This window comes from Gallus gallus, chromosome Z (assembly GCF_016699485.2).
Source record: "Gallus gallus isolate bGalGal1 chromosome Z, bGalGal1.mat.broiler.GRCg7b, whole genome shotgun sequence".
Taxonomy (NCBI): domain Eukaryota; kingdom Metazoa; phylum Chordata; class Aves; order Galliformes; family Phasianidae; genus Gallus; species Gallus gallus.
The window spans coordinates 68,193,209-68,208,210 of NC_052572.1; the positions used below are offsets into that span (position 1 = coordinate 68,193,209).

The 15,002-nt window shown below is 47.3% G+C and overlaps 1 protein-coding gene across 49 annotated transcripts in view; it reads right to left on the reverse strand.

Annotated features, from left to right (window-relative positions):
• Positions 1–11,536, reverse strand: part of ELAVL2 (ELAV like RNA binding protein 2) — an 85,106-nt gene extending 73,570 nt beyond the window's left edge. For 8 of the 49 annotated variants that reach the window (XM_025145028.3, XM_004949538.5, XM_025145029.3 and 5 more), the window contains exon 1: positions 10,800–11,134. In XM_025145028.3, coding sequence (XP_025000796.1) covers positions 10,800–10,966 — 167 coding nt within the window. In that variant the 5' untranslated portion in view covers positions 10,967–11,134. Of the gene's footprint in view, positions 1–2,014; positions 2,209–9,922; positions 9,982–10,162; positions 10,216–10,799; positions 11,303–11,448 lie in introns of those variants that run through there. The other 41 variants (XM_046905834.1, XM_040656121.2, XM_046905824.1 and 38 more) reach the window with 13 other exon arrangements.
• Positions 11,537–15,002: the final 3,466 nt, after the last annotated feature.

Below are 15,002 nucleotides of genomic sequence, written 5' to 3' on the forward strand. Positions count from 1 at the left end.
AAGATGTAGACAAAGGTGTCATTCAGATCAGGAGTAACTTCAGGCTACAAACTGTTGAACATTTAGGTTGCCCTGTGTGGATGTAGGAGCTGGACTCAGTCTTCTTTCATGAGTTTGTCCAGTTCAGAAGTTCTATGATAGCAGGTGTGAAGTCTGACCTCTGACCAGAACAGACTCGGCCATGAAGTCAGAACAGGTTGTTCAGCACTTTATCACTAGTGGCTGGAAGCCCTTCTACAAGTGCGACTACACTGCTCTGGACCACAGCCCTATTTATCCTTGTGGGTAAAAATCCTTCCCTTCTTTCCAGACTCTCTGTCCCTGCTCAGCACAGGGCCCAGGTCCTTGCTCCTCAGTGAAGCCCTGATCCCATCAGTATTGCTGCTCACCATCTGTTTGCCTGAGTCAGGGCTGCACAGTGCTCCTGCCCTAACTGCAGTCCTTCAAAGACCCTTTCTCTCAGCAGTTCCAGACGCTCTGGACAGCACACTTGCCCTGGAGAATATGAGTGACAGCACTCAAATAGGTACCATCTAAAAACCTGATGAGGGCAAGCTCCTCCATACTAAACTTAATCAGTGCTACAGAGTACACAAGACATCTATTCATAATAAGAAAAATCATGGAGTATTAACCACTGAACTGTGAATGCCACAAATTTTTAATCTCTAGCCATCCCTTCACCTAGAAGTGAACATTCCTAAGTTGTCACCAGGATTCCGCAGGAAACTGCAATCATGCTAGACTCAAGGCAGACTACATCTATCACTCTCTGCTCAGCCACAGAGTTACGTTTCAAAGATGCACATTTCTCTACAACTTAATCTTGGTGAATCAGTGCTGGGTACTTAGATTGAGCTTCTCCTTGGCTTGCACAGAAATGACTCCAACAAGTTAGTGAGTTACTCACAGACCCCAGTAAGGCTCCTCAGATCACCCTTACTGCACGCACGTAACAGCAGTAAGACTCTGCTCCAGCCATGAGGAACCTTCCCAACCTTCCTGACATAGCATCTATTTGACAGCGGCCTCTCTCCCTGCAAAATGATGTTGCAATTAATATGCAGCTCGGCACACCATCTAATGCTTACATCAATATCTCACACCTTTCACACATTCTAAAGAACAAAGACCTACCAGACATAGACAGTTTTAAGGTCTGTCACTTTTGGGGATGGATGATTGCAGATCTTTAATTATGGCAGTGAACACTAGTGATATTGAAAAGTTCCCTAAACCACAGACAGATAGAACCAACTCCAACAGCTGATTTAACCAATAAAAGAATGAAGCAAGTCATATGCCTTGGAAACACTCCTTCTAAATATTAAGAAAGCTTCCAACACCTTACTCCCTCTTGAGAAGGACAGGGTCTGTGGCTGTCAAGAACACATGTTCCGCTTATATTTAAAATCTCCAAATGCCAATATAATTGGAAACAAATCCAGTACCAGGTCAGCTACTCATACAAAAGGAGTATCAAGCAGATACCCTACCTGTTGACCTACAACACCTACCCACAGCAACCATCCCTGCCTGTAAGCATAAAATGAAGATGAAGGAAGAAGGCTTTCAACAGTTAACATCTTGAATTTCTAGGCCACTTTAACGCCTGGTTATTCCTTGTTAACCAGAGACCATTTGGAGAAGTCACATCTCAGAGGCACCCAAATATCAGAGTAGACAACTACATTTGGAAGCCAGCCTTCTCAACTTAAGGAAAATTAACGTACTTCCAATTAAAAGATGTGGCTAGTATGACACAGAACTAGAATTAAAACAATAGTTTCTCCTCACCTTTCATCCTCACCTTTTCAGGCTCAATTCCACACCCTTCCTTCCTCCACCTCCTCCCCAGAATGAGGGGACAAAGACGAGGAGGCTTTTACAGGTACTTCTCCATCATACGGTTCACCTGCTCCACCATGGTCTCCCCACAGGCAGCAGGGAAATGAAGGGCCTAGAACACCTCCTCCCACTCTGACCTCAGTGTACACAGGACTATCCACCTCACCTTTCTCCTCACTGCTCTCCACCTGCATATCATTTCGCCCCTTCCTCAAATCCATCTCCACAGAGGCACCACAGAGCCTCCTGATGGGCCTAATCATGCCCTGTGGTGGGCATGTGTGTTAAAGGATGACCCAGGCCTCCTCCCACTGAGCTCCACCTGTGGGCCCTCCTGCACAAGCCCCGTTGCTAAGGCCCAGCACTGCCTGTTGCCACAGGGGAGAAAAACAGGCAGCCAGTCCAGATACAGATCAGCATTACCCAAGCAGTAAATTCCTATGTGGAGGAAAAAAAAGAAAAAAGGAAGCAACCATCCTTAAAGACTGTTTTTCTTATAAAATCTGAGGAGCTCAGCAGATCCACAGCAACTGTGGGAAAGCCCTGCAACTTTAGACAATGCTGGTATTTCCCAGCCTATACAGAGCTACATAAGAACTTTCCAGGGGCAAAGCACCCCACCTAGTGCCTATCATCATAAAGTAAACATTTTAAATGTTTAACTTCAGCATGATTATGCTACCTATGTTTCCACTTGCAGGCTAGCACTAATTCAGACCGACTAACTGTGCAAGTAAGGGAATTTTCCTTACGTCGGGAGAGAAAAAGCAGAAAGAAGAGCACACCTGTACACCAAGGATTCACTGTCTCCTTCATTTTCAATAGCACTGCAGGGTAGGTGGAATCAAACATATGAACAGTCAAGCTTTATAAGCTCTCAAGCCTAAGTCAGATACTGCTCAAACTAGCCATCTGCCACCCCAACATGAAAGGCCTCTTCACCTCTATGCTACATATACTTCAAACACTTATTTTTTGGTAAGAAATTCCTGTTCCCATTAATCCAAAGAACTTCTGTATTTTCCATTCAGGATTAAGAAACCCTTTCATTCATGTACATTATACAGGCACCTGCCATCCACATTTCAAGTGTTCACAGCCATCCAAGTAGCATTAGACATCTAAATCATGCACTTTATATGCATTTAGGTAGTTCAATGCAAAGTCTTGCACACCTGTATTGCAATTTGACTCAGTTATCTTAATTAGGAGTAAAAAAAATGTGATCAACAATTATATGGCTACAGCCCTTCCTTACATTCCAATAGCCATATTTTCCAGATATACACAAAAAAAAAGCAACACAGCCCTCTAAAGTGAAGAAGTCATGAGAAGAGGTATTGCAGAAGCACTGAATGGTTAAGACAGAAGCACCTCTGGAGCATGGTCTGGTGCAACCACTGTGATCAAGCAGCTGTCTCAGGCTTTCCTCGCAGGACAGGCGCTCCAGATACTGTAGTCAAGGAAGACTATTTATTGCTCTGCCCTCAGCCACCAGTCTACTAAAATACAGTACCAGAATCCATATTTTAACTGATGTTATCTTGGACAAAAATAATCCTTCAGAGACTTTGTATGCGTAGCTTGTTACACACTCCTTGATATGGAATCAGTCAACCATCTCATATTTAGCTATGCAAAAAACCTTCCACACACAAAAAAAAGTAACCCCACACCCAATTATAATTCAGTACAGATATTCCTGACCATCACTTGGTCTCCAACAAGATGACTAGTTTTATATCACTGAGTTGCAGTGGCTCAGAGAAATTTCACTACAAGCACTCTCCTTACAAAAATAGCCTTTACCAAAAAACAAATATGACTCCATTTACTTTCTTTTCAGTTTGTTCAATCATTATAGAAAAAAAATTCAGCTACTCAGTTAATGAGGCTGTAATTCTCATCTTGCCTACCAACTTCTCAACCATGGATGCAGTCCAACACAACTTGCTATGCCAAGTTTCACAGTTTAGCTATCTGAATGCAAAAGCAGCTTCTAAACTCCTCATTTTAAAGCAGTTAACTTTGTCAGCAATTTTCCAGTCCCCTCTGGAGTGGGTGCTCTGGTCAGATTAAGATTAGCAGTTTTCTATCAGCGATTGTGTTTTGGGATATAACTAAAGGTACAAACACATCAAAAGAAGTTATGCTTGTTAATAAACTCACTTCACTATGCATGCAGGCAGTACATGCATAGTTTGTTATGAGAAGCATATGGTGTTTTAGAGTTATGACTTTAGTTGTCCCTGTTTCGAAAACAGACAGAAAACAGCTTCTAATGCATATTGGGAGGAAAGAAACTGCAGCAGGAAGTCTGACAAGATTTGCAACCATGTTACTAGAGATAAAAATAATATCCTTAATTATCATTATAGCAGGTATTAGGATTTTAAAAGCTCTTTGTGTAACAACTGATGGGCAATAGTATTTCCTGCATACCTGTATCTACTTAACATTTGCTGGCTCACGACCACAAACAGTTGATAGAAAAAGAAAGGAAACTCCAAGATCCTGCTCTGCACTGAAATTTTACTGCTATGTATAAAATGTAATGCTAGTGGATGAATACAAATACAGGTCACAGCATTAGGTATTTTTGCTATTTCAGGTGGACAAACAAAATGGAGGGCAGTGTAACAAGGACTCCATTACCAAAAAAAAATGGAGGAAGACACTGGAGCTGCTAGTTGTGGCAGTTCGGCATAGCAGTTACTACTTACTTAAGAGCTATGACTCTGCCCATAGAAGTAAAAAAAAAAAAAAAAAAAAAATCAATCAGATGTCCAAGCACCCTTCTTTCTACTTCCCTCCCACACCCATCAGAAACACACTCCCAGCCCACAGCTCCAAGGGACATCTCCTCCTCCCCCAAATGCACTCTATTCCGGGTCACCTAAAGTTGCAGGAAACTTCAGTACAGCAGCTGAGTGCATTTGCTCCTGCCCCACTGGCCCCATGCACGACTAAAAGTAGCTTCACCATTCAGCCTTTTCTGCACTGCATCAGATCAGGCGCAGCTGTTTCTGCTGGGAGAACACTGTAACTGCAAGGAAGCATTCACAGGTGCACTCAGTACTGAGGCTAAGCACAGTTCTGCACCAGCACTGAAACTGGAGGGGCATGCCACAGAGGGCCAAATTCACAAGGCCCAGTTTAAACAACGGACAGGCAAATCCTTGATCTTCTACTGGTGCCTGTGTACTTCATTTCTCACTGTAGACATTTTCTACAGCAAGCCTAAAACAGAATTATTTCCTGATAGCACTCCATAGTTCCAGTATTAACAAAAAAGAAATGACACATCACCATGAAATCCATACCTGATTTCACCTATATGAAGGCCTGCTAATACTAAGCTTCCCATGCAGTTACACAGGAAAACACCCTGCAGCACTCTGCACCTCATATCCATACTTTGTATTTCCCTGTCCCAGTCCTGGAGAGACAGTTCTTGCAGGAGGACTCAAGGCCACGCCTTTTTCCCTAGCAAACTTAATTTAGCCTCCATGAATGTTAAAGTTGAGTATTCCCCCTGCTCCCCTCCAACTGAAGTCAAAGTGATCCTCAGAGGCCCCTTCACATGTGAAAATGCAGCCCATATACAGCTGGCAAACACTGCATGAAGGGTCTGTTCTCCCTCCTTCCTAACCCCACCAGCCCCCACCCCAGCAACATGGCCAAAAAGTTCAGAATCAGCTCAGTATGCCACAGGCAAGCACACAGTACACAGGGAGGCAGACCCCAAGTACACCTTTATTGGCCATAACTCTACTTCTGAAAAAAATACACAAGAAATGAAGCTAAAGTATTATCAACAACGTAAGAAACAGAGACCCTACCTCCAGTGGAAATGTCAAATCTGTACCGCCTCTCCTTTTCTACAAGTCAATCTCCATTCCTTGGAAGTCGAACTAAGACACTTACAAATTGCCATAAAATCCAAGTATTAGTTTTATTCACCTGTGCTGTGTAATAAATACTACTGATTTTATTTCTGTCATTAAAATTTGACCAGCAGAAGGCCATAAGTACTCCAGCAGTCACAGAAATGTAGTTTCACCCCATACATTTGCATGAAATCTTTTCCAGTTCAATCCAAGGAAAAATGTAGTGAAACTCATTCCAAGGAGTCCAAAAGCAAACGTAGGCAGCATAAACCTGCAGAAAGGCTGCTCAATAAATATACCAGCAAGCATACATAGCACCCAAGTGTACATGTTTTCCCATCTCACCAGTACTCCAGTATCAAGCACTCAAGAAATTACACCGAGGTATTACTCTCCATCACCTTCCAGCAGTTCAGTAACTGAACATTATCTCAATCTACACCACGCTTGATAAAACCAGAGAGAAAGCACCATGCACCTTTTAGGACTTTTATGGGCCCACAGTGTCCTCAAGCACTCCACTGCTTTCTATCTTGCATCATGTGGTCAACTACTGCAGTTTTTATCAGAATGCACCCTTTTTGCTAACCACAACAAACCAAGATTCTCAGTCATTTTTGCAACATCTTAAAGCCTCACCTGCCCCCATCACTTGTATATGCAGCATATGAATCATCAGCAAGCCCATGACTGTAGAAGGCAGTGAAGAATCAGTATCACAAAACATTTCATGAAGTGAAGCCTAGAACTCTCTAGAATGATTCCCAGCAATCCCAAGCGGGTGCACATCATAGCAAGGCAGTGCCAAGCCACATTTAAACCCCTCGTCTTCTTGCAGACTTTTTATTAGGAAAGCTATAGCTTCTATTAGGAAAGCTATAGCTTCTTCCAAGCCTGCATATGTCCAGACTCACTGTGACTATCAAAACAAATGAAGACCCCTGATGCTTAATTACGGAAATACCACGAAGAACAGTGGCTCAAACAGAATAGAAAACAGTGTGACACTCATTTTAAGCTCCATCTAGAAAGCTTACACTTGTTCCCAATTTGCATGTTCAAATGTATGGAATACTGATTTCCCATTACAATTCTTGTTATCCTATCTTTAACAGTTCCTAAAACTCCAGATATCTTGCCAGAAAAAATCAGATCTGAACAATGATTTCAAAAAAAATTGATGTACATTTACAATTTCTAAAGCTTCTCAGGTTGTTCCCCCCCCCCCCCCCGGTATCTGCAGTAAGAAGCTTATAACTCTTTCACCAAGTTTTTAAACGTGAAGAACTGAAATCTCCAATGCACACCAGATCCTGGAGTTCCACTGAGGGCTGCCTCCTAAAGTACACCTTCTGCACAGAAAGTCTATGCTGAGCTGTGAGAATTTCCGAATACAGCGATGACCAAGCTCTGATAAGGTTAGCACAACACTTGGCTGCTCAGTGCCAAAACATTAGATTCAAGGAGTCCCTACAAACCAGCAGCAAAGCCCACTGGGCGAAAGCAGTGTGCTTGGCACTGGCACTTTCCGTGCTCAGTACTCGCATCTCCCCTGAGCTCCTGAGGTCATCAAGAGACCAATCTGCCTCTCTGTGGTACTCTACCATTCAAAACGTATGATGACTTCGAATTCAGCAACAAACTGGACAACACACCTTGCTCCAGAGCGCAAGGGGTGGGGCAAATGGAAGCTCTATTATCCCAGCTTCACCAGGCTAATCCTTCTGAGTAAGTGAAATTAGATAGATTTGAGCAGATGAGATCAAAATTTGCTTCCTTCAAAATTGCAACTGCAGACAGCAAAACCCAAACCAACATCCTGCTGATAGCACTGATTTCTGTTGGGACAAGAAAGCTGTGTATAACGCTGTGATCTTACTTTTAAACTCATAGCAGCAGCCAGTAACATTTGCTGCCCTCTATAGATAGCAGCATTTATTAGGAGAGCATTAGATAGAAAGCAAAGATGGCTTTAAAGCAAGACTGAAACATATATTCATCACAAATTGAATTTCTCCATTAGCAAGCATTCTGTTTTACTGCCATGAAGAACCTCAGCAATAGAAACAAAAGTCATTACGCTGCAGGACAGCAAAGACTTTGCCCATAAAAGCAGCATTTTAACATCGCTGCTACCAGGAAGGAGCTCAGCGTGCATCCCTGTACTATTGTGCACCCCAGGTACTATTTTTACCTGCACAGTCCACCTCTCCAATGGCACTCACTTATTTTAAGAAACAAAAAAGGTGAAGTATTACTTTTTAAAAATATAATGATTGATCCCTTCTCATCTATCTTCAGCTGTGTCCCTAAGTAAAGGCAGCTTAGCCTTGTCTCTCCCAAAAATATCTCTTAGATTTGCTAATGTTTTAATAGGAATGAGTCCATAGCTCCAGTGCAGGTTGCATGCAGCCCCACAGAAATCTGGGAAATAGCCTAAAAGCTTTTTTTTTTTTTTCCTCCCCTTTTAAAAGCACACACTCCCGAGTCAGCAGCTGCTTGGAGTAATTTAAGCACGCTGTACCTGGTGCCCAGCTCAGCTGCGGCTGTTCAGGGTTTGTGCAGCAGCAGCAAGGCTACAGATTATAAGCAGGGCACAAAAGAAAGGACCTGCCCCTCCCTGCAGAACAGCATTAAGGCTAAGTCAGGAAAATGAGCAGAAGTTTGTTTGCAGCAGTACAGAAAGTTAAATTTACATCAGAAATCCTGTATGATTGTGATTAAGCCACTAATAGGAGAGATTTATGCATGCTGGGGAGGTATCACTCACTAAAACCCCAGCAATTAATACCTCTGCTGCCCACAGGAAGGCTGAGCCACTCTGCCAAGATAAAAAAAATGAAATTAAGGCATTGCTGAGGGAAAACATCGGCTCAGGTACAGCCGGAACACATTTAACGTGGTACCAAAGCTGCGCTTTGCTGGATTTTAATGAGCGTGATAAAATTCCTCAGCACTTTCAAGGTCATTTGTACGTTGTCTGCAACCACAAATGCTCTCAATATACTACACCAAAAGGCTTCAACCACACCATCTCTTTTTAAAGAAAACCAGTCTGATTGCTGATTCTGTACTTAAAAATAAAAATGATTCATGAGTAATTTAACCCCAATTCGCAGCCCAGCGCTCAGCTACCACCCCCAGTGCAGCAATCCCATGAGGCCGGCAGGGAAGGAGACACACTGAGCACCACTTCCAGAGCCAGAAAAAGGGAAGAAGCGCCGAACCGACGCTACAGCCACATGTCCGATGTCTGCTGCCCCAGCGTGTCCCCATTCACCGGAGTATTTCCCCACCTCCATCAGCTTCATTTAACGTTCACCGTGAAGGCAGATATTAAAGGCAAACGGAATCGGACGGGCTGCTTTTAGTACAAACATCGGCACACCTCCCTTTTGTAAAATATATACGTGCACGTACTGAAAAATACAATTTGTAGCAAATGCCATTAATAAGAAATCCAGAGAACGACGTTCTCGATTAAGCCATCAAACAAGAGTTGTCCTCCGAACTCCCCGGTACGACAACGCACTAGAGAGTTTTGGATTTCGACTAAGCCAACTATAATAACGTGAATTTTCTTTTCTTTCTGTAAAGAAACGCCCGTGGTGCCGCCCGGACCGCGCAGAACGCACCGTGCTGAGAGCGCAGCGCGCATCCCCGCGGGTGGGGGGTGGAACAACGCAGCAGTACCGCTCCACAGAGCGCACTGACGGCGCGTTGCGCCCCGCAGCAAAAGCTCTGAAAACGAAGCTTCCTTCAGAACCAAACCCTCGCCAAAAATTAGGGGGGAAAAAAAAAAAAAGGAAATAAATTAAGAAAAAACTAAAATACTACTTCGGTGGGCACAGCGCCGGCGAGGGCGGCAGAGAAGAGCCGAGACGGCAGCCGCGCCCCGGCCCCACCCGCGGCCCCGCAGCGCTCGAAGCAACGAACGGCTCCGCCACGGGTGGAGCGCGGCGCGGGGAGAGGGCCAACACCACCGTCGGGCAATGCCGACGCCGCACAAAGGGTGGGTCCAGCACAGGTGCCGCGGAAAGGTCCACAAAAATCTCGGAGCGCGCCGCAGAACATCTACCTCGAGGCGGGGGGAGGGAAAGGTGAGGGGGGGGGGAAGGGCAGTCTGTCCGCAGGGAATGGGCTGCCAGCGGCCGTAAGCCCTCGTGATGCCACGCCGCAAATACCTGGGAGCTCTCAAGTTGGGAGTGCAGCGATCCAACGCTGCCGGAAAGCCGCAGGTTACCTACGACGACAGCGCAGGGTGAGGTCTCCGTCCGCCCCACGCGGCTCCGTGCCCACGCACCACCGCCGCCCCCTCCCGCCCCGTCCCACCGCCCCCCGCCCCGACACCCGCGTTGCATCGCGGCGCTCCGTGGGGGCCTCGCAGCCGTTCGTCCCTCAACCTCCAGCACCGCCGCGCGTACCCACCGATACCGCCCCGCTCGAAAGAGCCTGCACCCTGCGGCGTCGGGCCGATAAAGGCGCCCACCGCCCGCCCCCGCCTGAGTGACACTGCCGGCGGCCACTCAAGGAGCCCCGCGCCCGCGGGGCCGCGCCCCCGGGACCCCCCCTTCCCTGCCCGCCCGCTGCCCGCTCCCCGCTGCAGAGGGAGCGCGGGGGAGGCGGCCGTCGGACACCTGCGCTGTCTGCCCGACGGCGGCCCCGCGCCCGCGGGATCGGACACGCGTGGCTGTGTGCCCCTCCGCCCGGCAAAACACACAGAGCGTCGTAGTGCCGCTCCGTTACCGGGAACCGCTCTGTACCGCTACCGTGCGGATCCCTTCCCTACGGCAATAGGTGGGCGCGGAGCGACGTGCGGGGCATACATTAAGCAACAATGGCAGCGCCCGGGTCTGGCCCCCCGTGACGGGGCGACAAAGGGGCACGGCCCCTCCCGCAGTGCCCCCACCCCACAACTTCTCGCCCCCCTCCCCCCGCCTCCCCGCAGCTCCGCATCGCAATCGGACGGAGCGGTCACAGCGAGTCTGAGCTCCGCCGGGGACGTCCCCTCGGGCAGAGCGCGGCGCGGTGCATGCACGGCCGGAGCGAAGCACGACTTACCTCCGTCCGCTCGGCTCAGAGCAAAAAGTGACGGCGCAGCTCTCTCGGGTAAGGAGCGAGGGGCAGTGGGAGCGTCCGCTCAGGACAAGGCGCAAAGAGGGAAATCGCGGATAGTTCTGAAAGGGCGTGGAAAAGGGTAAAAATAAAATAATAAAACAAGCAGACATAAATCCTCTCCCTCCCTCTCCCTGCAGTCCGACACTTGGGGGGGGTGGGGGAAAGAAATAAAAAAAAAAAAAAAAAAGGGGGGGGGGGGGGTGGAGAATGGAAAAAATTAAAAAATCAGCGGGGAGAACCTACGAGCGCGGCAGTGACAGCGCCGTGCTCCGCTGCACAAAAAGGGGAGGAGGAGAGCCGCGAACAAAGAGCAGCGGGCGCGGGGCGATGCGCTGCCGTTCGCTGCCGCCGCCGTTCCTAGCACCGCGCCGCCGGGGCCGGGTCCCGCTGCCGCATCGCGGGCTGCGCGCGGGGCCGGGGGGAGGACGCGTGCCGCACCGCGCCGTGCCAGAGGCGGACCGCCGCGCTGATTTATAGCGGCCGCGCCGCCGGCTCCTGCCCGCCGCCGGGCTGCGTGCGGCTGCGTGTGCCGCGCCCGCCGGCGCGGCGCGGGGGCGGCTGTCCGCACCCCCTCCCCAACGCACACACGCACCCCGCAATCGCCGCACCGCCCCGCAGCCCGGCGCAAAGCAGCGTGCTGCCGGAGCCGCGTGCATCCATTGGCGCAGCCGCTGCCGCTCGGCCCGCCCACCGGCTAGACGGCTGTCGTCCATTGGCCGAGCGGGATGCCACTCGGACCGGCCCCATGGCGCCGCGGAGAAGGGTGCTCTGCAGATCGCGAGGCCGCGAGCGCGGGCACGGCGGCGGGAAAGGGGCTCGGAGCGGGCGGCGGCGCGAGGAAGCGGGCGCGGTTCTACCTCGCACCGGGAGCCCCGGGAGGATGCTCTTTTGTGTTGGCTTTTTCCCCCTTCTCTTCCTCGTCCTTTCTTTCTCTCTTTCTTTCTCTCTTTCTCTCTCTCTTTCTCTCTCTCTCTCTTTCTTTCTTTCTCTCTTATTTCATTTTATTTATTTCTTTCCTTTTTTTTCTTTTCCCCTTTGCCCTTTTTTTCCTCCCCCCCTTTCCCGTTTTTTTCTTTTTTCCTCCTCTTTGTCCGTTTTCCCATTTCCCCCTTCTTCTTTTGCCCTTTTTCTCAATTTTTCCTTTTTTTTCTTTTCCTTTCTTTTTAATTTTTTTCTTTTTCACCCTTCCTTTTCCTTTTCTTTTTCTCCTTTTTTCCCATTTATTTCTTTCCCCCATTTTTCCTTCTTTTTTTTTTCATTTTTTTCATCTTTTTCATTTTTTCTTTATTTTCCCCCCTTTTCTTATCTTGCTTATCTATTTTTGTTTCCTATCTTCCTATATTTTTCGTTTCTTTTTGTTCCCTTTCTCTTCTTTTCTTTTCTTTTCCCCCCTTTTCCCCCCTTTTCCCCCCTTTTCTTTTCTTTTCTTTTCTTTTCTTTTCTTTTCTTTTCTTTTTCTCTTCTCTTCTCTTCTCTTCTCTTCTCTTCTCTTCTCTTCTCTTCTCTTCTCTTCTCTTCTCTTCTCTTCTCTTCTCTTCTCTTCTCTTCTCTTCTCTTCTCTTCTCTTCTCTTCTCTTCTCTTCTCTTTTTTCTCCTTTCTTTTCTTTTCTTTTCTTTTCTTTTCTTTTCTTTTCTTTTCTTTTCTTTTCTTTTCTTTTCTTTTCTTTTCTTTTCTTTTCTTTTCTTTTCTTTTCTTTTCTTTTCTTTTCTTTTCTTTTCTTTTCTTTTCTTTTCTTTTCTTTTCTTCTCTTTTCTTCTCTTTTCTTCTCTTTTCTTCCCTTCCCTTCCCTTCCCTTCCCTTCCCTTCCCTTCCCTTCCCTTCCCTTCCCTTCCCTTCCCTTCCCTTCCCTTCCCTTCCCTTCCCTTCCCTTCCCTTCCCTTCCCTTTTTTCTTCTCTTCTCTCTTCTCTCTTCTCTTCTCTCTTCTTTTCCCTTACCTCACACCTACCTTGCCATTGGCGTGTCAGCAGCATATATGTAAAGTTTATGCCACTGCCCAAGGGCTGTTCTCATGTTTTGAGTGCTGGAAGCACCAATGCAAGGAGTGTGATTCTTTGGCCTACAGCTTCTGGCAGAATGGGGGAGGGAAGAAAGAAAGGGAGGGAAGAAAGAAAGGGAGGGAAGAAGGAGGAAAAAAGAAAGAAAAAGGAAGGAAGACAGGCAGACAGACAGCAAGGAAAAAAGTAATGCCTTCAGTGATTGAGTGCCTTCCATGGGCCATGAGCTGTGTTTGAAGAGATGGAACTCTGTGGAAGAAGACACCTGTATGAGGCCCCAAGGCCTTATGTTCCTGTGCTGTTCCTGCACTGTGCTTGGCCCCAATTTCCCCCACAGTCTGCAGAGCTCCTTGGGCATAGGTCTCTTGACCTGATGTGTCAAAGCACACACAGTGACAAAGTGCATGTGATATATTTCCAACAGCAGAGAATTTGCAGAAACGAAATGCTTTGGTCATCTCTTTAGGATAATCTAGTGTTTGCGTGCAGCAGGGCACAGAGGCAGACACACAGTTACAGACAGAGGCATAAAAGAGTGTTCCTTGAGAGTGTCCTTGAACATTTCTAAATGATTAATGCAAAGGAGGAAAGATGCTCACCGGTTGTTCCTTGCAATCACTGCATCCTGTCTCTGTGGCAGTAGCTCTGTGTTGCACAGGCCCTAACTCTGTATTTCAGGCAGTTCAGTACAAGCCATGTATGCCCAGTACATGTGATACAGGCAGCGATGACTTCTGTCTCACTATGGCAACTTTCACACCTTGGTACCACAGGCTCACTTGTAAATGGTTCCCAGTGATGCCGCCATTAGCAAACTCACTCCAGTTCTTCACACTGTGGGTGCAGATATTTCCAAGTTTGTACACATCTTTCGGGGGGGGGGGAAGCATTTATTTCTTCTAGGCCTACCTTGGAGGCATGGTTTAGGGAGCAAAAAGAAAATGTAAAATTAGTGCACTGTGTTGCAGTTATGGGAACTACTGAGTTTGGTTGCTGGGTGATTCCTCACCTGATTCAGTCCTTGTGCTTTAGCAAATGACCACTTTTCTTTGTGGAATGTTAGCAGTGTGTGAGGGAACAGAAAGGGAAGGGAAGGGAAGGGAAGGGAAGGGAAGGGAAGGGAAGGGAAGGGAAGGGAAGGGAAGGGAAGGGAAGGGAAGGGAAGGGAAGGGAAGGGAAGGGAAGGGAAGGGAAGGGAAGGGAAGGGAAGGGAAGGGAAGGGAAGGGAAGGGAAGGGAAGGGAAGGGAAGGGAAGGGAAGGGAAGGGAAGGGAAGGGAAGGGAAGGGAAGGGGGAACTCTCTGAAATTCCATAGGAGTTCAATGTGTTGCAACCCCCCCCCCCCCCCCCCATTAAAAATTATAAGATTAAACATCTGCTCAGCTGCTCTCAAGAGAAAAGAAACTTGGTTGAAAGAGCAAGCAAAAATGTATACTATTAGAAACCAGAAGCATGACTTTTTTGAACTTTCAGGAAATTAAAGGACTCCACTCTAAGCAGCCTCCCCGTCAAGTCCAATTCTCAATGTTCAAATTGCATCTCTCCCTCCTCTCCCACAGGGAATGATATTCTGTCTGTAATTAGTGACCAGCCTGTAGCAGTAAAAGCCAAATTTTAGTCATTTTCTTCAAAGGATTTAATATCTCTACCAATAATGCACTCATGTTTATCACGTTTGTCAATACATGGTGCTAAGATGAAACCAGCCAGAAAATAGCTGCTAAAGTGAATTGTCTTGTCATTTGCCATGCCTGGCCCTGGTGCATTTTCAGAGTACTTTGATGCAGTGGTGGCAGAAGTAAAGCTGAACACTGTCCCTCCTGGGGGATGCATCATTCCTTCAGGGTAAGCTTCTCCTTGCTGTGGTGATGTGTCTTGCGAAGAGGTGCTTATGATCGGTGTTAGCTGCCTGGCTGGGCACAGCCTAAAGCCAGAACGTGTACAGCTTTATTAAATGTTCTTTGCACAAGGGAAAAGTGCAGGAGATCTCACTGCTGTTTGTTCAGGCACGCAGAGCCCCGGATTGGGACAGGAAGGGGAGGAAAGCAGCAGCTGCAGTGCGCGGGGGGAAAGAGATTAAACAGCAGTAACAGCAACAAAAAGTGTGTGTGTGAGAGAGAGGTGGGGGGAAGAAAGAATAACAAAAGGAAT